The 27,907-nt window shown below is 42.0% G+C and overlaps 1 protein-coding gene across 17 annotated transcripts in view; it reads right to left on the bottom strand.

The window, feature by feature from the left end:
* Nucleotides 1-27,907, bottom strand: part of PLCB4 (phospholipase C beta 4) — a 388,953-nt gene that overhangs the window by 101,865 nt on the left and 259,181 nt on the right. For all 17 annotated transcript variants that reach the window (XM_070587877.1, XM_070587870.1, XM_070587869.1 and 14 more), the window contains 4 exons: nt 25,382-25,462; nt 24,524-24,583; nt 23,111-23,254; nt 1,377-1,456 (listed from right to left, as the gene is read on the bottom strand). In XM_070587877.1, the coding sequence (XP_070443978.1) occupies nt 1,377-1,456; nt 23,111-23,254; nt 24,524-24,583; nt 25,382-25,462 (365 nt within the window). The remainder of the gene's footprint in view (nt 1-1,376; nt 1,457-23,110; nt 23,255-24,523; nt 24,584-25,381; nt 25,463-27,907) is intronic.

The following is a 27,907-nucleotide window of genomic DNA, read 5'->3' on the forward strand; positions in this document are numbered from 1 at the left end:
ACTGGGGGCAGGTCAGATCTAGTGTCCAGACACAGATATACAGGTCACTCAGGTGTAAGCGGGCATTCCAAAAGTCTTTGAATCTCTGGGACTCTTATCAGTGCCTGAAGTTATAACATCAAATATCCGTGGATTGCTCTTTATTTTTAAGGAAACACGCCACACCAACTGCAGAGGGAAAGGAGAAACAGCTGCGCAACAAATAGGAATATACGAGACTAAACAACTCTTCTCTCCTAAGACAATGGAAGGAAAACCAGATGGACAGCATAAAAATCAAAATAACTAATACTGAATAAGAAGGACTGGCAGCCAGGCTCCGGACGAGGTGCTTTTCATGACCTCATTTCATCTGCACGGTAATCCTTTAAGATGAGTAACGGTCATCATCTCCATTCACAGGACAGTGAGACACACGGCTAAGAACTTCTGAGGGTCGCCCAGCACCCAAATGGCTAAGCTGGGATTTATAGCCCAGAGTCCATACTCTTAAAGTACCTGCTAAAGGGATCAGCAGTAAGGAGAGAAAGTGCCCGAAGGATTGATCTCTCTTCCTAGGGCCCTGCAGCACAAGGAATCGCACCCTTGGCGCCGGGTCTGGGTGAGAGATGCGAGCTCATCACTGCACTTTCTCAATGTGGTTCCCTTCTGCACCTCGCAACTACCTCTGATGCCCTGTGATGGCAAGCAGCCCTACTCCTCCATGGGTCATGGCTTTTCAAACAGGCTGACTTTGGCTTTGGCTAGGATTTCTACTGGAGTAACTTTCATGTCACCTTGAAAGAATAACTTGGGAAGGATTAAGATCTACCACTGTCGTATCCCTCTGGATTTTGGATACAGTGTGCTGGGGTATGGCCTGCTTTTTGAATTGCAGAAGTACCTTTGGGTTCCTGATTGAGTGCTAACCAGTTCCTGGGTCGGTGCTCCCTTTATCCCTCCCTAGCAATGGCTGCTTTTGCAAGTGCTTCTCTTGGCCACACTCTCCACTTGTCAGTCTCAGGCAACAGAGGCTCCAGCTACAACAGCACTTAAGTATGGCCCCAGGTACGCAGAGCTATTTATCAGCAGACTCTGTCTAGGGACACAAAAGCCAGTGCCCACAATCCAGAGGATACTGGAAGCTGAGGTTCCAGCATCTCCCTGACATCAATCATTTCTTTCATATAGGTTTCGGCCTATAGGTTTATCACACATGCCCTGCCAGGTGGCATGAAGAGTACAGGTGTGTGTTGGTCAACATCTTCTCCAAGGTCAGAAGCACAGAGGGCAATGCAAGCAAGATGTTGCCTGGCCATATACTCAGCCTTCATGTCCTATCCTGACCATTTGCTTGGTAACAGCCAAGAACAAAGGGTGATGCAAACAAAACTCACTGTTTCTTGAGGCATGTCATTGGACTGACGTTGTTGGCCCTGAAGTTGTGTATGATTGATCTCAGGCCTTCGACCCATTGCTGAAACAGAAAGAAAAAGTGTTCTTAGTGAGCAAATGTGCTGGAGCTAAACATAGAGGCTTTTATTCGATAGCCTGTATCCATTTTGTGTAATAATAACATAAACTCTTCTTCTTATCCCTTCCTCCCATACAGCTATCTTCATTTCACTGCTCATATTTTATTCTTTAATAAACAGCTTTCATTCTTTCCATGAAGATAAATGTGGCATCTGTGGTGTCATTAAACACTGAGTTGTCACAAAGAAATGCTGCCCACTGATTGACTTGTTAAACCTTCTATTTGTAGTCTGTTTAAATATAAGCCCTTTTTCAGTTGCTGGCAATGTTAATTATTTCTAAGCAACATTATACAATACATGATGACATATTTAGCTATTCCCATTTTAGAGGATGAATGCATTAGAGGTTCATCAATTTTATTGCGTGATTCTATTTCAGTCTAAGGATTTGTTACGTATCTTACCTGTGTTTTCCAGCAAAGCCTTAAAAAGTAAAACATGCATCAATTGCTAGGGTACTCAGAACAAACAGCGTTGTGCTTACATAATTTCTGCATCAGGACTTGGACCTCAGTTCTAGTTCATAACATCACTCCATGGATATACAAGGAAAAGCGAAGGAAGAATGTGCATGGTAGTAAAGGAATTTAGGTCTCTAAAGGGCATTTTGCTAGAAAAGGCTGGCCGGTGAATTAAGGCCATCTCTGCCCTTGGATCCAATAACTGACACCAATGAAAGTCATATCAAGTTGCTCAAATAAAGAATCACATTCTTGGCAAAATGCTTTGTAGCAAATTGATGCTGGGGGTTAAAGCAGAACTGGGGACCCCACGTAAGCCAGTATCTTACCTTCTTAGGTTTATAGTCTGACTGCTGAAGCTGTGTGCTGAGGAAGGGAAATTATTTTGGAATAGATACTAACAGAGATGTACATTCTCCCTGCACTCTCCAGTATGATAGCCACGAACCACATGTGGCTATTTAAATTTAAACTGAATAAAAATAAAATTCAGTGCCTCCATTGCACTAGTCACATTTCGAGTGCTCAAAAGCCAACTTGGGGCTAGTGTCTACCCTACTGAACAATGCAAACAAAGAGCATCTCCGTCATCACAGAAGGCTCTATTGGACATCACTGCATCGTACTACCAGGTTTAATGCGGTCAAGTAATTGATAGTAGTCATTTCTAAAAGTGTGGATGTGCAGTTTTATTTTAAGTGTGGTAAAATACATATAACATAAATGTATCATCTTAACCATTTTTTAAGTGAATAGTTCAGTGGCATTAAGTAATATTCACATTGTTCTGCAACCATCACCACTATCCATCTCCAGAACTCTTTTCATCTTGCAAAACTGAAATTCTGTACCCATTAAACAATAATTCCCCATTTTGCCCTCCCCCCAGCCCCTGGAAACCACCATTGTACTGTCTCTATGCATTTGGCTACTCTAAGTGGAATAATACAGTATTTGTCCTTTTATGACTGGCTTATTTCACTTAGCATATGGCCTCAAGATTCATCCATGTAGCATGTCAGGACTTCCTTCCTTTTTAAGGCTGAATAATATTCCATTGTACGTATACCCCACATTTGGTTTATCCATCCACCTGCTGATGAACACTTGGGTTGCTTCCACCCCTTGGCTATTGTGGATAATGCTGCTATGAACTTGGGGTGTACAAATACCCCTTCAAGTTCCTGCTTTCAATTCTTTTGGATATATACCCAGAAGTACACCATATTATCATATAGCAATTCTATTTTTAATTTTTTGAGAAATCACCATACTGTTTTCCATGGTGGCCGTATGATTTTACAATCCCATCCAGAGTGTACAAGGGTTCCAATTCCTCTACCTCCTCACCAACACGTTACTTTCTGTTTTGTTTTTCCTTTGATAGTGGCCATCTAATGGGTGCGAATCTAAGAGAGAGTTTTTCTCTCCTCTCTGTGCTCCAGTCATACCTAACAGCTTTCTGAGGGAGGACTCAGGAACTCTAAGAGGGAAATTTCCTTTCACAACTAGAAAAGGCCATTTTCTAAGGACTGTTAATAGCACTGAAAGCCTCAGCAAGCATGATGGTGAAGTCAGGATGCTGAGGGAGGAGGAAGAAATAAAATAGTGGCATTAAAGAAATGCCTCGATTATTTTCATCATCAGACCTCACTTCCTCTGTCAGGCTAAATATGGGACTATAACTCCCTGGGGACTATCAAATATCCTGTTATTGGCCTAACAAACCACAGGCCCACACAGAGTTTCCCAAGAGGAGACAGAAAAAGCACAAATAATTCAGTTGGCATTAAGTGGGAAGCATTTTCTCAACCTTAAGGCTTGTTACGTGTTCCAAAACACACAACAAAGTCCATGGTTTCCTAGGACAGAAAAGTGGACAATTTCTGAGACTGTTCACTGGCTTTTTCTGATCATTCGGATTTAGATGTTTCTAGAAATAAATTACAGCAATGCTGGGCTCCTTAAACAACTTCCATCCATCTTCTGAAAACACAATGCTGGTGAGGAATCTTGTTTATTGTGATGGAAAGGTCCTGGAGAGTGACCTTTGAGGTCATCACTCCAGTGACAGCTCCAAGCTTTAGTTAGTACGAAATGCCACAAGAATCCTCACGAGCCCTAAAGGGCATTGGGAGGGAGGTTGATGCTTCCTTCTCTTTGTGATGATGAAAGTGAGGTCAAGGGCCCCACTCAAGGCCACGTAGCTGTTGGTGCAGGGCAGAGAGGCAATGAGAACTCTGTTGTCTGCTGTTCCCACTGGGGATATTTTCACTCAATGGCTCATTCACACATCTCCCTCCACGACGCGGGAAGGTCCCACCAAACCTCTCCTTCTCTCGATTGTCTCTCGAGTAGGTAGAGTGCACCTCACATAATCAGGCCCAAGGACTGTAGAAAACATGTTAAACGTTTTGCTGTTTTGTTTTGTTTTGAACATAAAATAGATGAAATGCCAGCAGGTGTCACTAGAGCCCTAGAGTTTAGTTGCAAAGTTGTGCCAGGAGTGAACTACATGCACGTCAACTTTGAACGTTTCCAGATTAACGGAAGCAAAAAAGTGTGACTTAGACTTGTTTTCTTGGATTTCTGGAAATAAGCATGTATGTCAACAGTCCACATAACACCCCAACAGGTGCATCTTCAAGCCTCGGGTTGCGTGTTTCTAGAATGATCGTTCCCTGACACACGTCGAGCACATATATTGGCTCGATGGTGACACACTATGATGTGATTCCTACGACACTGGGCGCCTTCCCTCTGGCCTGGCCATCCTGAGTGGGCACACGCAGCCTGGAGGCAGGAGAACCGGCCCAGAGAAGTCACTGAGTTCACATGTCCAAATTGGCAGTTTCTATACTTTGCCACTAGGTTACAATTGTTACTGTTATCTCATTTTTTCATCTTTTCCAATTTTGCCTAAATTAACTTAAAGCTTATTTCAGCCCTTGTGAGGAGAAGAATAAAAGGTCCTTCCAGGGTCTCTTGCGGGAGCGCTTATGCTGGATCGTTTGGGGGTAAAGTGGGGAAGAACACGAGCTGCTCCTAATTCTCTCCCGGGAACTTACTACCTCACCTGTGGGACTCTTTAAAGGTATTTTCGCGGCAGACAAATGGCCGGGCCTCACCCTTACCTATGCCCTTTGCCCCGCAAACACTAGGACTATCATAGACAAAATAATCCATTTCCTGTTAAAAAAAATGCACAGAGACATAAATATAACAAAACTAAACCAAAAATATATGAATTTACACAGAGCATATAGCTCACTTTTTTCCTTTAAAATATTTATTAGGCTTTTTTTAAGGTTAAGAAAGCAATATTTAAATGCCCTTTGTAGAAAAATATGAAGCAAAAAAGTATAAACACCACCCAAAATCCCATTACTGATATTGAGATAGCCACTGACAATATTTTGCCATTTTCTTCTAGCCTTTTTTATGCACACATAGATTTATCATCCTAAAATAACCATTATTAATATTATTATTATTCAGTCAGCACCACTTAGGCAGAGTTGTTGTTCCTTCAGTTCAATCTTATCTCTAGATTCTGTTCCAGAAGCATTCATTTTAGTCTAACTTAGAGAAGCATACTGTCAAAGCAAAAACTAACAGAGACCCTGAGACACTCTCCAAGTTTGCTATGTAATTTTCTCCAAAGGGAAGGCTTGGTAGCATCCTCTTTAATCTTTTGGTGTTTAGTTCTTTGTTTTCAAAAAGGAGGCTAATTGGTGGAGGCATCCTAATCTGCTCAAAAGTTAACTGAAGACTTGGCTACTACTTAAGGTGTAGTCCAAGGACCAGCAGCACCAGAATCACCTAGGAACTGTTAAAATGCAAATTATCAGGCCTCCCCTATTAAATCTGTCTCTGAGGCTGGGGAGCAGAAAGCTGTGTTTAAATGAGCTTTCCAAGCGGTTCTTTTGCAAACTCAATTTTAAGAAGCCCTGTTCTAAGTGCCACTCAAAGTGGTGGTTCCTAGACCAATAGCATCAACATGGCCTGGGAGCTGGTTAGAAACGCAGAATCTTAGGTCTCATCCCAGACCCGCTGGATCAGAATCTGCACTTAACAAGATCCTCAGGTGACCTGTGTGCCGATGCCAGTTTCAGAAGCACAGGTGTAGAAGAGGGCCCCCCGCCCCCCGCCCCCAGCAACGTGGAGCATCTCCTTCCTTTACCCACCCAGGAAGATCCGGGTTTGGTTTCCTAAGGGAGTTGATGGTTTCCTGCAGTGCCCTCAGCTGGAACATGCCATCTTCTAGTGAGGACCCTGGAAAAGAGCCCTACAGTTCCTGATGGGCTCTTGTTTTTTTCATATCCCTCCCTACCTGGGCTGAACAAATCTTCATTCACTAGAACTGAAACTCTGACTTACACGTTTAGGGGACTGAAGTGCAACTGCTCGTATGTGAAACAAGAGGAGGCAGGACGCTGCAGATGGCGACTTTCACCTTCCCTATGTCTGAGCTGTGGAGATAACCAACAGATGGGGCTCGCGGACATATTTAAAACATGGGAACTTCTTGGTACCTGTAACTCATAAACCTTGATCCATGCAGAGTCTTTTGGCTGGACTAAATGAGGACAAGAAGAAGTCAGGGCATATTTCAACTGGCCATTCTCCAGGTGCCTAATTGCTCTAATTATTAATTAGTTTTCATCTGCTCAAACAACATCAGCTAGGAATTTATATAATTTGAAATACAGCTTTTGATCTCTTTGTACTGTGAGTTCTGGTAAGACTGAGGGGCATTCAAGAAGAGAAATAAGACCCACTTCCATACACTTGGCACAAATTATGAAGCTCTTCAAGTAAAGATTTCCACAGTGTCTAATACCACAGTAAGACAAGATTCTTCATACGGTGCTTAGAACATAAAATCGCAACATTTCACAAATCTCCAGATGCAGAATATTCAGTGGAGTAACTACATCTTTATATTAAACTAGAAACTTAGTTTTAGGAAGGCATTTACACTTCAGACTGCCACTAAATATAGGCAGTGGCTCAGATTCTAAAGTAAAGACACTGTAGATAGAAGCCAACATGTTTTCTCTCATGGGTCTATATAACCAGGGTGAATGAAATCATTTCAGTTCAGTTAGATAAAGTATTAGTTGGCATTAAATTGTCAATATTTAACTTCGAGGGCGGGCCAAGCGGAAGACATTTCCAACTGGTGTGTTGTTAAAAGAAAGCCATGTGGATAGCACTCAGGGACTAGATTAGCAGTGCCCAGAGCCTGTTGTACCTTACAATCCCCCAAGGAGCTTAGAAGACATTTCAGAAGCCTGGACTCGACCCCTGGAGATTCTCATTAACAATCTGAGTATGGCTGGGCCATCAATTTAGTTTTTAGACGCCGCAGATAATTCTAATGTGAATCTACAACTGAGGACCACTGAGCTAGACGATGTGTGCTACAGAGGATTTAGGCCAGTATTTCTCAAACTTTAATACGCATTTGAATCACTTGGGGATTTTGTTAAAGCACAGATTCGGATTCAGGAGGTCTAGCATCCGTGCCGAAGATTCTGCATTTCTCATAAGCTTCTAAAATATGCCACATCAGCTTGCTTGATTCTTGTGCCCCGTTCACACAAAGACAGCAGGGCTTGTACATTATTTCTAGACACGTTGGTCATCTTGAATACGACTAAGAAGTCCACCAATGAAAGAGCAGTTCTACTCTTCATTATGCCGGCTGTTCTCAAGTGGTCCCCCTGATCAGCAGCATGAGCATCACAGAGGAAGTTATTAGAAATGCCAATTCTCAGGCCCCATCCCAAACCTACAGAATCAGCTACTCTGCAGGTGGGGCCCAACAACCTGCATTTTCACAGGCCCTCCAGGTGACTAATGCCACAATCACTATATTAGGCTGGAATCAGAGCACCTGGTGCAAATCAGAGAGAAAGATAATTGAGGAGGGTGTGCAGGTGGCCACTGGAGAAAAGGCTTGTCTGGTTTTGTTTTTAATCAATTTTATTGAGGTATAATTTATATACAATGAATAGCCTATGGGTTTTTTATTCAAGCGTTTCAAATATTAACTAACCTCCCTTAGGGTGAGTACTACCAATTGAGACACTTTAAATTTTAAATCCTCATTCCCCTCTGTTTTGGATTAGAGTTCACACACACATCACTGTGTGTGTTAAAGTCTTTTAAAGAAAGTTACAAGCATTACAAAAGCAATGAGGGCAGTCATAGGGAGGTTGCCTAAACGATGTTCCACAGCCACAGAAAATCCCGGAGCTGGTGATGTGCTAGGATCCTCTTAGGCAGCAGGAGATGGCCCTGTGGAAGCCTGTTAGAAGTAACAGTTTCCCCTGTTTCTGAGAGTTATAAGCACAAAATCAGGACAGTCCTAGTCTGGAAGGCCTGGGATTCTTGGGAGAACACTTACTAGATAATTTGGTAGGGAAACAAGACAGAGGTCCATTTCCCAGAACTGGAGTACGTGATTAGAACACGACTTGGGCTGCCAAATGTCCAGTGGTCAGGCCTGAGCACCAAGGCTGGGGCCAATACGGCAGCAGGAGTAACTGGAGGCTGAGCGCCAGTGTTTCTAGAGTCTGTGTCCCCAGGCTTTCGGCCCAGGTCTAAGGCAGAGCCTGGCCCAGGGATTATAAAACCTCAAGGGTAGAGGCAGGAGAGAAGAAAGGCTGGTGATTTGGGCAGAACTTGACAAAAAACACTAACATTTTACTCTTTGAATGTGCTCATCTAGGATGCTAAATAGATTCTAAAATTAAATGGGAGCAGATCTACCAACATTTGTTTGTATATCACAGACAAACTTCTACACCATGTGAAGAGGAAAATATAAAACAATTTTTCTCCTTCATGTCAACTACTTTCTCCTGGCTCTAAGGAGAGAGAGGAATGCAGACAGAATGTACTAGGTGTCAGTCTCACAAGATGTCAACATTGGAATCTCCCTCACGGCAGCGGGACAGAAGGCAAATAGGCGGACCATGACATTGGCGGCAGTGAGAACAAATCAGGCGAAGAAATCTGCAAGTCCCCACAAGTGCTATCCCGAGAAAGAAGAGTGCAAGAGAACAGAGACAGTGAAGAAGTGCATGCTTCATAGAGAAGGCCTAGAGAAACCCAGCTGATAAACCCAGGATGAAGTGTTGAAATTACTGAGCCTATGATCGTGGCCAACAGCAAACTAATGAAGCTGGTGGCCGAACAGCAATAGGGGTTTTGCAAAAAAAAAAAGAAAAATCAGTAGAGAGACAATGCAATAGTAATCTCAAAAGCCCATGGGAGGTCAATAATAATTCTTGTAAAATTTCCAAATCCAAAAGAGAACTAAGAGGAGAAAAAAGAGAGTGCAAACGGGGCCTTTTCTCATTGACATAGTCTGAGCGTCTTCCAGAAAATACTAATTTTTCATCTGCTGTTCTGTCCTCAGGGTAAAGTTGATGAAGGTTAAAGCAGGAATGCATTAAGTGCCATCTGATTCTTAAACCACCTTCAGAGCAAGGCGAATGAGTATTTGGGCAGAAAATAAGCTGCCACCTATGAGTCTGTGTGGCTGTGTTTGAAAGATAGATTTGGATGAGCCTGGATAATATTTATACTTTCCCAGTCAAAATTAGTTTAGTCACCCACAGATAGTCAAAACAGCCTGTCAGCCTGACCAGTTATCTTGACAACACCGGGTAGTTAGGTCAAAAAGGACCTCTAACTATGCACAAGAAAGGAAAGGAGACGGTGTTGTTTTTGGTCATCATGCAGAAGCTCAAGTGTCAGGTTCCCATACCAAATGGCTTTCTGTTCATTATCATTCCAGAGAGACAATTTTTGCATTGCCTAATAAGCCTGATTCTATAGATACCCTGTAACAATGTTCTATCGGACCTATAGAATCTTCTCCCAAAGGGCCATGTCTAATTCCAGATATCTACTCCAATAAACATACTGTTGAAGTGGATCAGGATATGCTGCCCCCAAATATGCCACTTTGGCATAAAAATTATTTTGAGCTGAAGGCATCTGAATTCCTGAAATCCCTTATCTGCCTAAAAGCAGAGCCTCCCAAAAGTTGTCCTAAAACCCCACCCAGGAGCAACTCTAATCCTCTCTCCTGGAAGATGACAAGTTGGCGCCAAGCCCAAACAGAAATTGTCACAAAACTATCACATCTAACTAACTATTAACTATCTAACCCTAACTATTCCCCCTATTAAGATGCTATGAAAACTCTCAAATCTCACTGTTCCTTTGGGTATTCCCTTCTTTCTGTGATGCCCCGTGCACGTAAAATTAAAGATTAATAAATCTGTATGCCTTTCCTCCTGTTAATCTGTCTGTTTCAGTTTATTTCACAGACCCAGCTGAAGGAATCGTATATACATGCGCACATTCCGCATACATTAATACCTATGTTCACTTGTCTTACTGACTTTAGACAAACAGTCAATGATGTTCTTTAGTGCCTCAAAGTTCACAGAGCAGCTCCATTCCTACAGAATCCAGAAATCATTCAAAAAGAAAATGAAATATTGGGTTTATTCTATGTAACACTAATTTGGCATCCACATGGAGAACTCTAAAACAATTGGAGAATTTTAAGATTTTGAGAAAACCGAGAGCATCATCCCATGCCAGTCAGAAACCACCAGTTTGGTGAGAGTGCATTTTTGGTCTCAACTGTCAAATGTGCAAAATCCTGGTGGTAAGGGATGAGTAAACAGCTGGCGAATTTAAAGTTGTTCATGAAGTTTCTTGGCTGACGCCTGCACTTACAATCAAAGAGGTCACACCCCTCCTGACATGTACCAGCTGACAACAGTGGCAAATTAAGTCATGACAAAATGAATAGCATCTCATCAGGCAGACAAATGCTCCCCGCTGAGGCTCCATGATAAATACAACCAGTCCAGGGGCCTCTGGCTAACACTTGCCTCAGCAGCCTCATCTTATTTTAAGCTCAGGCAGATCAAATCTACAAGGTAACCTTATAAACGAAATAGGACTTTCTAATACAAGAGGGACTAAAAAGAATCTAAATCAGTGAGTTTGAGTTTCATTCTCTAACTTCCTATCCTTTCTGGAAAAGTCTCCCCATGTTCTCATGCCCCCCAAAAATGGGAGAGAGGGAGGAAATGTGGCAGCAGGAAAATAAAGACAATAAAAAGAATATTTATGGTGGAGATGAGTAAATGAATGTCTAGATTCCATTGTTTTGCTATTTCTGGGAAAATACTGGGATGAATAATGCCTTTCTGATATCATTTATTGACTTTTTCCCGTATAGTAGTTCTGAAAGATTTTAATTTGTGTCCCTTCAGTAGGTATAAATAAATAAATAAAAATTTGGGAAAGAGCTGAATTCACCCCTTCCTTGCTGAGATTCACATGAGCACAGTAACACTTCTGAGAGGGCTCCAGTCAAGAAGCCCACCAATGCTTATTTGACTAGAGAACCCTTTACATGTGGACTTTTTTGAGGACTCCATTTTGTGCACCACCAATTTGGGAAGCGCTGCTCCATACTACATCTCACACAGATAACAACATTAAAGTTTACTAAAAAGCATAGTAATGGGGCCGGCCCCATGGCCGAGTGGTTAAGTTCGCGCGCTCCACTTTGGCAGCCCAGGGTTTCGCCAGTTTGAACCCTGGGTGCGGACAAGGCACTGCTCATCAGGCCAGGCTGAAGCGGCATCCCACATACCACGACTAGAAGGACCCACAACTAAAAATACACAACTAGGTACCAGGGGGCTTTGGGAGAAGAAGGAAAAATAAAATCTTTACAAACAAGAAAAAAAGTATAGTAAAATCATACGATATTACAGGTAGAAGGGCTTTCCGCACCTTGTGAGCTGCAGCACTGGGAGAATGCAGGATCTGGGCTGGATCCACCACCTGGGTTCAAAGCACCAGTTCTGCCACTTACTGGCTATGCAACCTTGGGCAAGTTACTCAACCTCTCTGGGCCTATTTCTTCCTCTGTAAAATGAGGATGATAATCATACCCATCCCATAGGATTGTTGTGAGAATTAAATGAGATCACACATGTGAAACACTTTGAACAGTGTCTGGTACTCAATATAAACTAAAAAATTTTGCTGCTGCTGCTCTTATAATTATTAGGGGTCGGTAAACTACTTTTTCTGTAAAGGGTCAGGTAATAAATATTTGAGGCTTTAGGGGCTATGTGTGGTTCTCTGTTGTATAGTTTTTATGTTTTGGGTTTTTTTAAACACCTCTTTAAAAATGTAAAAGCTGGGCCAGCCCCATGGCCTATTGGTTAAGTTCGCACACTCGACTGCTGCAGCCTAGGATTTCAATGGTTCAGATCCTGGGCGTGGACATGGCACCGCTCATCAGGCCACGTTGAGGTGGCGTCCCATATGCCACAGCTAGAAGGACCTGCAACTAAGATATACAACTATGTACCAGGGGGCATTTGGGGAGATAAAGCAGAAAAAAAAAAAAAAAGAGGGAAAAAAAAGACTGGCCACAGTTGTTAGCTCAGGTGCCAATCTTTAAAAAAAAAAACATAAAAGCCATTCTTAGCTTACAGGCCATATAACATCAAATGGAGGGCACTCTGGCAGCCCCTGATTATGATTATTAAATTATTTGCTCCAGATCATAGTGCTCAGAGGCAACACAGTCTCATGTCAGGCAAGGTGTCCTATTCACTTTCTTGTGCATCCCATCTTTTTTTTCTTTTTGGTGAGGAAGATTGGCCCTGAGCTAACATCTGTTGCCAATCCTCCTCTTTTTGCTTGGGGAAGAAGTCATGAGCTAACATCTGTGCCAATCTCCCTCTATTTTGTATGTGGGACGCCATCACAGCATGGCCTCATAAGCTGTGTGTAGGTTCCTGCCTAGAACCTGAACCCACGAACCCAGGCCACTGAAGTGGAGGGCATGAACGTAACCACTACGCCACTGGGCTGGCCCCATCCCTTCTTTTAATTATACCCCAAAGATTAGAAAACACACAAATGTGTGTAGACCCATGTTACGCCTACATTATACTCACAATGGCAATTTTTGCTGGCAGTAAAAACTGGAGCTACGTGGTAATTGGAGAAGCAATTTAAAGCTAGCGATATTTTTCTCTCCCAGGGGCCAAAAGGTGAGATCCAAACTTCATATTATGCTTCTGGTGCAATTAGAGTAATTCATTTTGCACTCCCTTAGTGGAGTCATTTGATAACATTTGCAATTAGGGCAAACTGAGCTGCTCCGGGCTGGGCCTAGAGCACAGAGTCTCTTCTTAGGAAACCTGTCAGGTTCACGAAGCACAATGGAGAGAGAGGGAGACGCGCAACGGCGCCACCAATGAAAACGCCCTGAGTGAGGAACGCGCTGCAGCATTCTGAATGGAAGTGCCCAGGAGGCTGGAAGGTTTCTAAAGCAGTAAGAGCTGATAACACCAAGAAAACACACCTCAAAGATCATGGGGACATATGATCACACGGAAGCCCAAGAAAAAGTTTTAAAGACCAAGAAAATACACACGATAAAAATTTTAAGTGATAAAATACACTATGTTGAACTCGATAGACAGTAGGAGCCCAACTGTGTATAGAAGAAAATTGTATGTGCATTAAAAACACGTATTAGTTGGGGCCGGCCCCATGGCCCAGTGGTTAAGTCATGCTCTCCGCTGCGGCGGCCCAGGGTTTAGCTGGTTCGGATCCTGGGCACGGACATGGCACCGCTCATCAGGCCATGCTGAGGCGGCGTCCCACATAGGACAACCAGAAGGGCCTACACCCAGAATATACAAATACGTACTGGGGGGCATTAGGGAGAAGAGGAAGAAAAACGAAACAAAACAATAAAGAAGATCGGCAATAGATGTTAGCTCAGGTGCCAATCTTTAAAAAGAAAAAAGACACATTAGCATGGCGGGAGGTATTGTAGGGAGCTGGGGGGTGGAAAGGGGAGCAACTGCTCAATGGGCATGGTTCCCTCTGGGAGGATGCCATGTAGAACTAGCAAGAGGTACTGGTTGCACAACACTGTGTTCTACTAAAAGGCAATGAATTGTTCAACTTACAATGGTTAGTTTTATGTCATGTGAATTTCACTTCAATTAAACAAAAAAGACAGAAGGAGGGGGAATACTCTCCAGGAAGTTTCATCTTCCTCTTTTTACTCTTCCATACTTTCTATTAGAATCTAGTGGAAGCACGTGCTCTACCACGAGCAATACTCCTTTTGCCTTCTGGAAACACCAGTAAACAGTATGAACATATGGACGGTTCATACGAACGTAGACAATGACTTGGCCAGTGGGCTAGCGCTGTTGCAGACCAGGGTGCTGGGCCACAGCTCAAGCTTCTTGTTCACTTTGCTCCTCCCACTACTCGAAGGAAACCTCACGGATGCAGTGACAAAACGCCCAGGAAACAACAGCAAAACCTTCTCTAGCTTCAGTATCCAGGTTCTTGAACATGCATTTTGACAAGAAGTTTCCCTTTTAAGTAAGTCCAGAGCAAAGAGAAATGACAGTAAAAATCCACTTTTGACTACTTGAGAAAGTAGAAGATGTCAAAAAAAAAAACAAAGATAAGATAGCTGTTTTCAGAATGTCAAGGGGCTAGAGATGAAGAACACAGGAACATGGAGGCCAGCGCTGGCCCTGCAGACAAGCCCCCCCGGGTCTCCAAACAGCATGTGGTCTCCTTCGCATGGCATGATCCACAGCAGGTCCCATGACATGCACATTCTTCAGAGAACATAATTTACACAAATTCACTGTCCCTTCCCCTGTCCACCCCAAAGTAACCAGGCCCTCAATTTCTGGCAACTGTATCAACATACTCCCAGTTAATCAGACTTAAAATCTGGTCTCTACCTTAGCTTCTCCTCTAACCTCACCCAGGAACAAACCCTCTTGATTCCACATTCAAATGTTTCTCAGGGCTTCCTCCTCCAGACTGGCGAAAGCCGAGAACTGATTTTCCTGTATTCTATCTCAGTACTTCCCTAACTTTAATGTGCAAAGGAAGTACCCAGGGACCTTGTTCAAATGCAGACTCTGATTCAGCAGGTCTGGGGTGGGGCCTGAGATTCTGCATCTCTAACAATCTCTCAGGCGAGGATGATGCTGCTGGTCCAGACCATACTTTGAGTAGCAGTGCCGTCAGCCACATGTTATTACCATATATGGGTCTTCTTATAATGTAAAGATCATGTCACACCTCTCCTACAACTTGAGTCGTGACCTTCCATCACCTCCCTAGAATCTCCAGGAGAGATTCCACAAGCATCTCAGCTTGGCACTCAAAGGAGGCCCCAGTCTTAGCCTGTTTCCAATTCCCAATAAAACGTATGCACTCCAGTCTTCTCACTAGACCCAACATTGCAGGGGGCCGACACTCATCTGCTTCTGAATCTCTCTTCATGTCCTAACTCCCATCTGCACAGCCTTCTCTCTTCTAGTACACTGTCCTCTATGGACATCACTGTAAGTGACCAGCAGGCCCTCTCTCTTCTGGGAACAATGCCTCATTTCCTTTCTGGAAATACTCTCTCCCTTTCCCACTCCAACCACAGAGCCTCCTATCCTAGCAGTTTCATGGCCTTAGGGATGACGATATTAGGCTAATCTAGGGACTTCTATGTATATACACGTGTCCTGTCAAAGCAACAAACCTGTACCCTCCTTGGGGGCTGGTATACTTTTTTTGCAAAGAGATTTCTTAAGTCTTATAAGAGAAAGTGACTTCAAGGGTCACTTGGTACAACTCCCTTCTTTTAGAAATGAGGATAAAAAGGCCCATAGAGTAAAAAATATTTGTCCAAGTTTAGAATTCATCAAAAAATAATTCTTGGATGAAGAGCTGAATAAAGGAAGGAAAAAAGGAAAAAATGGCATCTTCATTGAAAATGTCAATGAGGTGGACACATTAAGTAAATACTAGCATTCACTTTAGTGAAGTATATTCATGCTACCTGCTGGCTGATGTCTAGAGCTAAGGTCCTAAATGATCTGAGACATGTTTGTCATTTGGCGCACACAGTATTTAAGAAAATGAATATATTTGTCAACATTTTAACATCAGGAGATTTCATGTAAAAAATCTAGATGTCTAGTATTTTGCGGAAAAACACCACCAACAACAACCGTCTCGCAACCTCAGGCTCATGTTCTGAGAGCTGGAAAACTGGCTGGAAGTAAGTTGCTGCCGCCCCCCAGATGGTGGATGTACACTCCAATTCACTAAAGTCCACACCATCCCCTATTTTTCTTCATCTGGCACTTTGTCACTATTCACATCATCTCCCTGGCTCCTGTAGGCATCTGAGCTCACAACTCCTGGCCTAAAGGGACTACAGCTTTTGGTAATACAGAGATAAGTAATTTCAGAGTTCCAAGAGTGCCACCATGGATGAGACACGGAGTGCTGGATTCTGGGATAAACGGTCTTGCAAGAGCAGGATGAGAACCAAGGAATCAAGGAAGAAGGAGCAAGCGAGATGAAAGGTGGTCATGGGAGGCCCAAGGAGACAAGTGTCATCCACTCCACAGAGTCACTGATGCACACAGCCCTCCTAAAGCGGAGAGCTTGATGCTCCCTAAACCCAACCCAGCAATAAAACAAATGAACCACATTATGTTTGTTTGGCAAGAAGAAAACACCTAGGTGGGATGGGGCATGTAAAGCTTATGGATGCGCACCCGCACATCTGCCCTGATTCACAGCTCTGTCCTTAAGAAAGCTTTTCAGTGCCCATCACTGATTTGCTTCCCACAAATTCAGAATGGTTTAAAGAAAAAAACAAAACAAGAATATGCCATTTTCAGTCTTGGAAACATGAAAAAAAAATAATGCACACACATACACTATCCCAGACCTGAAGCTCAAAAAACTGAGAGGGCAATGTGGTGAAGAGCCTTCATCAAAGCACAGGTGAGCCTGGCAGCAGACCAGGGAGTTAATGGCAGCTCCTCAAGGCTTCTGCTAGAGAAGCAGGATAGAAATGCTCATTACTGAGCTTTTCTGCAGGGCAGTGGCTCTCAAACTTCAGAGTGCATCAGAATCACCTGGAGGGCTGGTTATAACACAGGGTCTGAGAATCTGCTGCTCGAGTAAGTTCCCAGGTACTGCTGGAGCTGCTGGTCTGGGGACCACACTCTGAGAAGCCCTGGCACATATAATACGATTAAAACTGCATTTTGAGAAACAGCATTTTAACAGAGGGGTGTTTAGAAACAAACTTATTTCTAGGGTCATAGAAACTAATTCATTTTAACTGTGCTTTTGTGTTCTTTGGTGAATTCCGATCAATGGCTAGCTGAGAGGAATGGATGGGTCTACAGCTCTACCTGTAGGCTGTAGTCAATCAACTGGAGAAAAACCTGCTTGAGTTCAAAATCCTCGTGCTTTTTGGAGTATTTTTATGCTAAATCAAAGGGACTCGTACTTCAGCCAGCAATAGAATCACTGGGGAGACTAGTTAAAACATTACTGGGCTCCACCTCCAGAACTTCAGAGTCATTAGGCTGGGGTAGGGCCCAAGAATTTGCATTTTAAGAAGCTCCCAGGTGAGGCCTCTGGTCTGCTCCCTTTGAGCAGCTCTGTGAACCAGTCAAGGGAAGGGAGGCTCTGCAGGGTGTTAGCAAAGCCAGTAGGAGGGAGTGACTAAATAGCCAACTTGATTTTTTTTTTCAACAAAACAAAGAATAAATCTCTTCTCCAATTGCAGGGAGCTTTCCATTCACCATACTTCAAGTTCAGCAAAGCGATTTTGACATTTAACCTAATTTACTCAAATACGATTTTATTACCTGTAATAAACTACCTGACTTTATCTTTTTTGTATACAGAAAGAACACAACATTTTTGTAATTTAATTTCTACAGTACTTATTCACGCACTTATTTGATGACTTGATTACAAAGCATAATTTATGGAGTTTGCCAAATATTTACAACCTGCATAAAGTATAATGAGCGGTCTGGAAATTGCCTAAACTCAATCCAAATCTTTGCATTTTGAACCTCATAATAACAGCTTATTTTTGTAATCAACGGAAAATTCAGCTTGGTATAAAATAACAGACTTATTTGTGGAGATTTTAAACGAGGGTTGCATTTTAGTCTTCTGTACAGTGACTCTGATTAAGCTGGCTGTGCAGCGCCAGCTGTAACTTAATGAAAGACATGTGAACTCCCTTCAACTCGCGGAGACAACTTCTCCCAAGCTGGTTGTGTTTTAAGAGAGAAAAAAATAAATGAGAGAAACTGAGTTGCTTTTCTAGCTAAAGAAAGTTTCATGATGCTTGGGATTATTTGTATGGGTTATGGTCAAACAGTGGGCAAAGAGATGAGAATGATCTAGAAAAATAAAAGAGCTTTATTGCAGTTTAGGAAAAAAAGGAAAATGCCTTCTTCATGGGGCTGCTTTCGTTCATCGGTGTTTTCAGCTGCATCACATACGAGACTCACCTATTACAAAAGGCACACCAGGTTCAAGGTAAAAGTCCCAGCAGTTTCTCAGCAGTTCTTTTGAACAAAGGGTTTTTTAAGGAGAGGAAATGAAAGCTAAGTTTTCTAAGTGGAACAGGACAGGAAGGATTTAGGTAAGCAGACTAGAATGATCTAAATTGGAAAGAGGCCAAGAGGGTTAAAACCTCCAGTCTTGTCATGGATTCTTAGCAATAGGCCCATTACATCCTGAAAAGTGACTCTAAAAATAACACATGGAATTCCAGACCTTTTTGACTGTCACTGAATCTCACTTTCTCAGTCGTCTTTTCTAAAGATCATTCTCCTCACTTTTCTTAGAGCTAAACTGTAAAACACTTGAAGTGTACAGCATTAAGCGTTATACACATTTATCACCCAGGTGAGAATTTATTGGTTCAGTCAACAAAAAGACCCCAATGAAATAGGTCTTTACTGAGCATTTACTAGACATTGGGCACTGACCATTCTCGGTGTTGGGGATATGGCAGTAAGCAGGACCTGACCCTCATGTGGAGGGAGGAAGACAGTATGCGGTATGTAAATAGTGATCAGTGCTATGAAGAAAAATAAAGCAGGATAAGGAGTTAGGAAGTGCTAAGAGGTGGTGAGAGGGGGAGCTAAGGTAATATTCCAGCAGAGAATTGAGAAATTCAAGGGAGAAGCACTGCGTGTCACTGGGAAAAGCGTGGTCCAGGCAAAAGGAACAGCAAATGCAAAGTCCCAGAAGCTGGAAGGAAATACAGAGGAGGAAAGAGGGAGATGAAGGCAGCAAGGGGAAGGAAAGTGAGGCCTGCTTCTTGCAGGGCCTTGTGAGCCTTGGAGGGTTTTGAGCAGTGTAGGGATGCGATCTGAACTACATTTTAGAAACATCCCTCCAGCTGCTATTTTGAGAATAGACTAAAAGGGGCAAGGCCAAGGCAGAGAAGCAGTTAGGAGAGAAAGGATATTGGCCTGGATCAGCTGAGGTGATGATGGTGGTGAGAAGCACCCAGATTCTAGATTAAGAATGTTTGTTAATAGGCTGATGCAGGACATGCGAGCACGACGTTCATGGTCTCAGCAACTTCAAAGGACTATGGGTGAAGTGTGAAAAGTTTGGATTTGGACTTAAGTTTACCATAGCAACAGACGTTTATTTAGTAAGGGAGAAAATCATAAGGAACTGAGCTCAAATCTTATACATAGAGTGGCAAGGCAAGCCTATTTATTCTTTCAGTAGAGGGGGCAGCTGAAGAAATATAAGCTAGCTAGAAAGATGTCTTTTATACTGGTGTCATCTCTTATTGAAAAAAAGCACAATTCTATTTTCATAGTCATAGGTACTGGAAAATATTTTTTATTTATTTGAAACCTCAACTCTGAGAAACTCAGTTTTCAGGCAAAATTTTAATGACTCTTAAGAAACCCACTTGAAATAAGAAGAAAAAATATCTGAGAACACCTTTGGGAAGAGGAAGAACAAAGAATGCAAAAGAGCTTGCTCAAGGTCAGGAAAGGGTCCTCCATGTGAAAGGTGGTCCTCCATGGAGAGGACAGGAAGAGGAAAGTTGGCCCATTTGCCTGGATTAAATGTTTGATTAAGTGAGTTTTTCAGAATGGTCAGATTGCAAAGTGTTATAAGAGCCCAGGAATTAAGAAAAGAGTCAAGAATCTCATAGGATAGATACTCCTGAGCAAGTTCTATACTAGAGATCCTCTTAACTTACATCTCGTTGGTCAGACCAAGACTTGTTAGATGTTTATAAAACAACCAAAATACTCTGACCACCCAGGGAATGCTAAACTCCCACAGTTAATAAGCTATTTTCCAAAATATTGTACCCGTTTGTTCTCAACTTATATGCTAACCATGAGTTACCTATGTTTGTTTCCAACCCTGTTTATGTCTGTTGCAGTAAAAAATTACATGAACCCACGAAATACAGTTGTGGAAAGAAAGAGGGTGTTTGTTTCTCTAGTTGAGTACTTTGGAAAGATTTCTTTACAGGTAAGTTGGTAAGATTTTTTTCTAAAACTCTCAACTTTATTGTCTCAACAAGACAATGAAGGATTAGGGAAAGAAGTCATACAGTTGTAGGATTCTGTACTCCAACGGCCACGGAGCATCTTTAAAGTCTCAGCTCTACTTTAAAGTAATCAAACTGGATTCTGAGACAATGCATTATGGGTGGGGTATAAACAAAGAACAACATCAACCCCAACCAACAGATCCATACTTAATGAAAAGACTTTGGCCCTAACATTAAAAGATTGGCTAACAATTGAACTACATTTATGCGCTTCATGAGCATAGGTTTCAGAACATGGGTCTTAGAGTGGAGCAAGACTGAAGCATTCAAACCATGGAAAACAAAAACGCTATGGGATTTACTGATTTGAGCCATCTTCCCAGGACTGTCCTTGCTCAGGGCGTGAGGTGGGGTGGGCAGCACCACAAGAGAAATCAGAAGGCCTGAGTTTCAGGCCAGAGGCTGGCCTGGCCTGCTGTGTAGTCTTAGGTGAGTTCTTGGCTTCATTCTCCTCATCTGAAAACGGAGGTGGTGGGAAGCCCTTTCTAAGTTCCAGTTCCAGTTCTAAAATTCTGTGACCTTGTGAGTAGCTAACGCACATCAGGACTCTCAATGAGAAAGGCAGCGCATGAAGCACTTTCCATGTAATAACCCATGTAATCCTCATGACAATCCTAAGAGAAGATACTTTGGTATTATTCCATTTTACAGATGAAGAAAATGAGGCACAGAGAGACAAGTTGTGTGTCTAAGTGTCTAAGTCACACAGCTGGCAAGTAGAAGAGCAAGGATTTGAGCCCAGGCAAGCTGTTCCCAAAGCCCAGATTCTTAAGCTCACACCATGTTCCCTGTAATGTGACGAGTTGACAAAAGCCAGGAAATGGGTATACAGAACTGTCTTTTTGCAAAATTTCAGGTGGCTAAATATCTATCTGACTAACAAGCCCTTTTCTTCATGGGGAGTCAGCATGCATTTCTAGGATTGAATGTTGCCATGACAAACAGCCACTTCAAAAGGCCTCTGTAGAAAATACGCAGGCGTGAACTACAAGTAGCAGAATCCTTGTCTGGGTCAGCAGGGTTCAAGAAACCATTCAAACTAGGCGATGATCTGAACAAAACAATAAAAGAACTTGAAGGTAGTGCAAAATCTGTTCTCCTAGAGCGAGGTGACCTGGAACAACAGCACAAAACCAACATGACCCCCACAAGGACAGAAAGGAAGGCTCTCATGTAACACAGAGCATCCATTCCTGGGTCCAAAGCCGTGAGGCCGGGAGCTTCTCAGATTTCACGGCACATATGAGTCACTGGGGGGGTCTTGTTAAAAATGAACATTGGAGGCTTTCTACTTTGGCCAAAATCTCTTTGATACTCAGCTGCCAGGGCAGTGGCCTGCTGGGTACGGTATTAAAAGATGGACCATAACCCAGTACTTTGATAACTTAGGAGAGCGGGGGAGCTCGAATATCTTAAACCAGCTAGACCTGCGCTGTGCATTGTGGTAGCCATTAGCCATATGTAGCTATTGAGCACTTGAAACAGCAGATTTTGAAGACTTAGTGTGAACAGAGGAATGTAAAATAAATCATTAATTTTATATTTACTTCATATTAAAATGACAATATTTTGGATATATTGAGTTAAATAAAATATTTTAGTGAAATTAATTTCACCTGTTTCTTTTTACTTCTTTATTTATTTTGGTGAGAAAGATTGGCCCTGAGCTACTATCTGTTGCCAATCTTCTTCTTTCTGCTTGAGGGAGATTGTCGCTGAGCTAACACCTGTGCCAATCTTCCTCTATTTTATGCAGGATGCTGCCACAGCGTGACTTGATGAGCGGTGCTAGGTCTGCACCTGGGATCCGAACCTGCAAACCCTGGACTGCTGAAGTGGAATGTGCGAACTTAACCACTACACCACCAGGCTGGCCCTTCTTTTTACTTTTTAACTGTGGCTGCTAGAAAAATTTAAATTACAGTCATGCATCATTTGATGATAGGGATCCATTCTAAGAAATGCATCGTTAAGCAATTCTGTCATTGGCTGAACATGATAGAGTGTACTTACACAAACCTAGATGTTATAGTATACTACACACCTAGGCTCTATGGTACTAATCTTATGAGACCACCATCACATATGCAATCCATCACTGACTGAAATGTCATTATACGGCGCAGGACCGTATATCTGTGGCTTGCGTTGTATTTCTACTGGGCACTGCTGATCTAGCCCCTTGCTACTCAGACTGTGGTTGTCAGACCAGCAGCATCCACATCAGCCGGCAACTTGTTAGGAAGGGAGAATTTTGTCCCCATATCAGACCTATTGAATCAGAATCTGCCTTTTAACAAAATCTCAGGTGATTCCTGTGCACATTCGAGTTTGAGAGAGCTGGGCTCATTTTTCCTACAACATATCACAGCAGGTATTTGGGCTGTTGGTGTACATGAGTGACATGCTAAAAGGGTATTGACCTTGCTGAATTTTCTACACCAACATTCTAGCAAGGCAATGGAAATTTTTTTTAAATTTTAAATTATTATACAATTTAAAAATATGTATCAAAATATTACACCTAAAAATGTACATGCATCACATATATACACAAGGGGGGAAACGGGGGGAGGTTGGTTTACTGAGGCTACCTTTGTTACTTCTGGATTTTCAGCCACCATGTACGTGAAACTGATGTTCACCAGATCTGTACCACTGCAGACACAAACTATCCGCCCTTCCAGATCATTTTCTGATTTTCCAACAGCTTCAAGAGCAGCCAGGATTTTGGGATCCTGCACAGAGGTATACAAATAGAAAAACATGTTAGATTACAGAGCATGGAGAAAATATGTTAAAAAGAAACCACATTTGACATAAAAAATAGACATAAGGCAAACATTTTCTATCTAAAATGCCCAGATAACTAGCACTATTCTAAAACTTGTAGAGGTAAAATCTGTAACACTACACATTACTTGAACTCATTTGGTAAAAAACATACTATAATAGTATTGATTTAGAAAACTAGGTGTGAAGGTCTTTCTTTCCATTTTCGGTTGTCGTTACTGGAGGACCTGGAATATGGCGACAGCCTGGAAAGGCTCTGACCTCGGCCTGCTTGTGTCCACAAAGATTGAAGGGGTCTCTCGCCAGAGAGCAGTCACTGAGGTTTCACACGAATAAGGACAGCATTGCCCCAGCCAGCAACCACAAGTTACCCAAAAATGAGATTAAGTCTTTCAAGTGGTCTGGTCACAAAGAGTGAGTATGTTCATCTCTAGAAGCCATGGCATCCTCATTTGGAATGAAGACTGTGTACATTCACCCTAATTAGCAAATAAAATAGTGTCTTTGTTCTCCAAAAGCACTCAGGAGGAAATGCCGACACAGTGACACAGACATTTTAAGTAACATAAAAGAGGATAGCTTTAAAAAACAAAAACAAAGTTTGGAACATAATTTTGTTTTGAACCTCTAAAAACCTGCAGGGCCATTACGGAAAAAGGAACAAACACTGTGCTAGAAAACTCTATTTAAAAAAACATCTTTTAAATTCCTAGCACTACTATGCAAACAGCTTCTTATTCAAACAAACCAATCACTGTGGAGAAGGCTGATTTATGGACTCTGACATTTTTTTTCTCTCAGAGGCAAACTGAGCCTTCGAGGCGAGCTGATGTCTGCGCGCACAGGTGCACCAATATGGAACTAGCCAAGCCATTTAAATCTCCACATCAGCCACAGACCAGAAATGACTCACTGTTGGCTGAAATAAGGCCAATAAGGTTTCAAATTAATTTCTGAGTTAAGGGAACTGTTTCTTTGATGCTGCTATACGCAATGGTCTTTGCTTTCAAAGCTCAATAACATTTCTAATATAACTAAACATAGAGCAATTCAAATCACCCAACAGTTATAGATGAGAAGATTTCTAAACTGTGTCTGTTCTTAATTCTCAGCGATGCTTTTGGGGCAATAACAGGTTAAACAGCATTCTAGAGACCATTTCCAATCTAAGTACATCTGAGTTTAGAAGAACAGCAAACACCAATTACAGGTACCTTTGGTGAGGCTCCCAACCGAACACTGTTGATGAGGGAACATTCTAGCACTTGTCCTTCCTGAAAAGAGAGAATACAACACAGCAGTGAGCCTAAATTCTGCCAGACCAATGGCACAGACAAGGCCTTAGCAAAGGTTTGTGATGATGAAGACAGTGCTGATGAGAGTAAGGTAGAAGAGGAAGAGAAAAACAAGTAACAACAATAATTTCCAACGAACAGAAATAGTCAAGACCCCAAACATTCCATTTCTAATATATATTTTTGAATGCAACTCTGAATGATCATTTATAAAATGCTGTCACTCTAACATAAACAAAATTGTTAATAATGTAGGTACATCATTAAATATATGTGTGTATATGAAATATTAAGTGGGAATAATGCTAACCTTTATATAATTCCAATTCTACTTTTCTCAAATTTGGCTCAAAGGTTCATTAAATATGCACAGTGTGCCATGCATCGCATTAGTCCCGGGGTTTAACAAGATGAAACACTCTTAATGTACCTTTCAGATTCCAGCTTGAATGTCTCTTCTTCTGGGAAACCTTCCTAACTCCCAAGATTAAAGCAGACCTGCCTGTTGAAAGCTGTTATAACAGCTTGACCTTCTCTTTCACAACACTCAATAACTAGTAATTTTTTTTCTCTTGGATGCCTGACTTTGCTCCTAGACTGGAATCACTGAGGGCTAGGATAATGTTCTAATCACCACTATATCCCCAATGCCCAGCACAAAATCTTCAATGAACGAATAAGCATAGGGTCTATACGCTCAAGAGGCACTCTGTCTACTCAGTGAGAAATAAAATGGTTTAAACCAGACAGCAGGAAGATCAACCTGCTGGGCCATACCTTGCCTTCACTTCTCCAGGTCAGAAAGAAGCCAAACTCATCCACTTTGAAGAGGCAGTTGGGTTCAAACACAAAAGATTCCTGTTAAAAAGAAATGTGTTGATCTGCATGACTCACACCATTTTGAATCTAATAAAAATGCAAATATCTTTTAGCATCTAAACAAGGGAAAATGAGAAATCACCCTTTCGCATCCTGAATCTAATGATCACATTTCTTATTATGGAATGTTTTCATTTGGAAAACACTCCATTCTGAAAACATTTTGAAAACTCTTTGCATTCATTTCTGTATTGAAAAACTGATCAATTTTATCCAGCATCTTCCTCTAGAATAGCTTTAAGAACAAAACAGGTGATGTCCTGAAGGTTACAGAGAAGAAACTTTCTCCAAGACCTTGGAAGAAGAGCTCCCAGAACGAAGCAGGACTCCAGGTTCCAGACAACTTGGTCTCCCTCCACACAAGAGGAATCACTCCCTGTATCTGACATAATGTCAAAAATCAGAAGATGATTTTTTGGAAAGTCAATGATTTTTTTTTTTGTCTACATAATTCCTCATTCAGATATTCACTCAGAAAGTGGCTGAGATTTTTGCCTTTATATTCAATCTCACTTGGTGTCCTGTAAACCAGGACTTGAGCAAGATTTTCAGCTACTCAAAGTGTAGTCCTTGGACCAGCAGCATCAACATCACCAGGGAACTTGACTGAATCGCAGAACCTAGGGACCCAGACCAGAGCGACTGAATCAGTCTCTCCAGGGTGGGGCCCAGAAATCTGTGTTCCAACAAGCCCTCCAGGTGATTCTGATGCACACTAAAGTTAGAAAACCACTGCCGTGGACTGTGACACCAGAAACTCTGTTGAAAACCACAGAATCAAAATTGGAATCAAGAAGGAATGTTAGCAGATGCAGGGGCCCCAGAGAAGTTATGTTGTACTTGCCAAAGTATTCCTAGTCTTTAGCAAGAAAGCATATTGTGCTTAAGAGTACCAGAAAAATTCTCTGTCAATGAAAGAAAAAGTGTGTTCAGGAAATGAACCCAGTTGACCTCTGCCCTCTGTTTGCATTACATCAAGACTTGGCACCCATGTGTAAACAAATCAGCGCATTCTTCTCATGATCTAAAGAACTTGTTCTAGATAATGACAATGCCAGCAATAGGGAAGCTGTCTGGCAAACATGAATCAGAGCAGTGACTTAAAACAGACCAAGAGTAATTATAGGATTAAGATTTTAAGGGTAGTTCAGACTGTTAGTTTTACCCTTCAAAATGTTATCTTTCTAAATTCCAGGGAAGAAGCAACATTCATCAAGGTAAATTCAATGTCAAGATACTGGGCCACCATAATGTGCCTGAATTTAGAGTTCTGGGGGCCCTGAACAAGGCCAGCCTTCACCTTGTTTGGGTAATTTTCTGACAGATGAAGAATTAACATACATATTTCAGTTCTATACCTGGCAGGTGCAGGGGACTGCAGAAACAACAATGAATAAGACAAAGGAACGACCATGGCATGCCTATGCCTTTGGAACCAAAGCCCAGTTCTGCCATTTATTTATTATTTACCTTCTCAAAAGACTCTTTCTAAGTCTCAGGATCCTTATCTAATGAATGGAAATATTTACACCTGCCTTTCATCAGGCTTATTGTGGGAATTAAATGAGATAGTAACTTAGCACACAGTTATAATTCAGCAAGTGGTAGCTACTGTCAATAACGTATGGGTCAAATTTCTATTTGTGATAGCAAAATACTAACAATATGAAATTGCCAATATGTGTTTTTTGTTTTTTTTTATTTTTAGAGAAGAATTCGCCCTGAGCTAACATCTGTTGCCAATCTTCCTCTTGTTTGTTTCTTTTTTTCTCTCCCCAAAGCCCCAGTACATGGTTGTGGATCCTAGTTGTAAGTCCTTCTAGTTCTTTGTCAGCCACTGCCACAGCATGGCAACTGATAGACGGGTGGTGTGGTTCCACAAAGGGGAAACAAACCTGGGCCGCCAAAGCGGTGAGAGTGCCGAACTTTAACCACTAGATCAGCAGGGCTGGCTCATGTGTTGTTTTCTGATCCACAAAAATGGCACTTTGGGATGATTCAATTTTTTAGAAAAGGCTTCATTCACCCAGAAGTTGACACTTCAGATATGTCTTAAAGAATTAGTAGAAATTACCCAGGTAAAGCAGCATGCCAGGCAGGGGGAGCAGCATTTGTAAAGACATGAAGGCTTGACCTGTCACTGGGGACCTCTGAGGGGTTGGTGTTCTCGGACCATCTCAACAAAGTGGCAGGGGACGAGACTTGACGCACAAATAAGGCTAGATCAGAAGGCTGTTGTACACCACATAAAAGGTATTAAACTTGACCCAAAAGGCCAAGGGAGTCATATTGTTACTGACTGAGAAATGAGAATTATCAACTAGTTAAACTATGAGAATTAACACATTGCAGAATATTTCCCAAGCAATATTCTAATGGTAATGAATTCTGGTGCACAGTGTTCAAAAGTATGTCCTAAAATGG

This window comes from Equus przewalskii, chromosome 21 (genome assembly GCF_037783145.1).
Source record: "Equus przewalskii isolate Varuska chromosome 21, EquPr2, whole genome shotgun sequence".
Classification (NCBI taxonomy): Eukaryota; Metazoa; Chordata; class Mammalia; order Perissodactyla; family Equidae; genus Equus; species Equus przewalskii.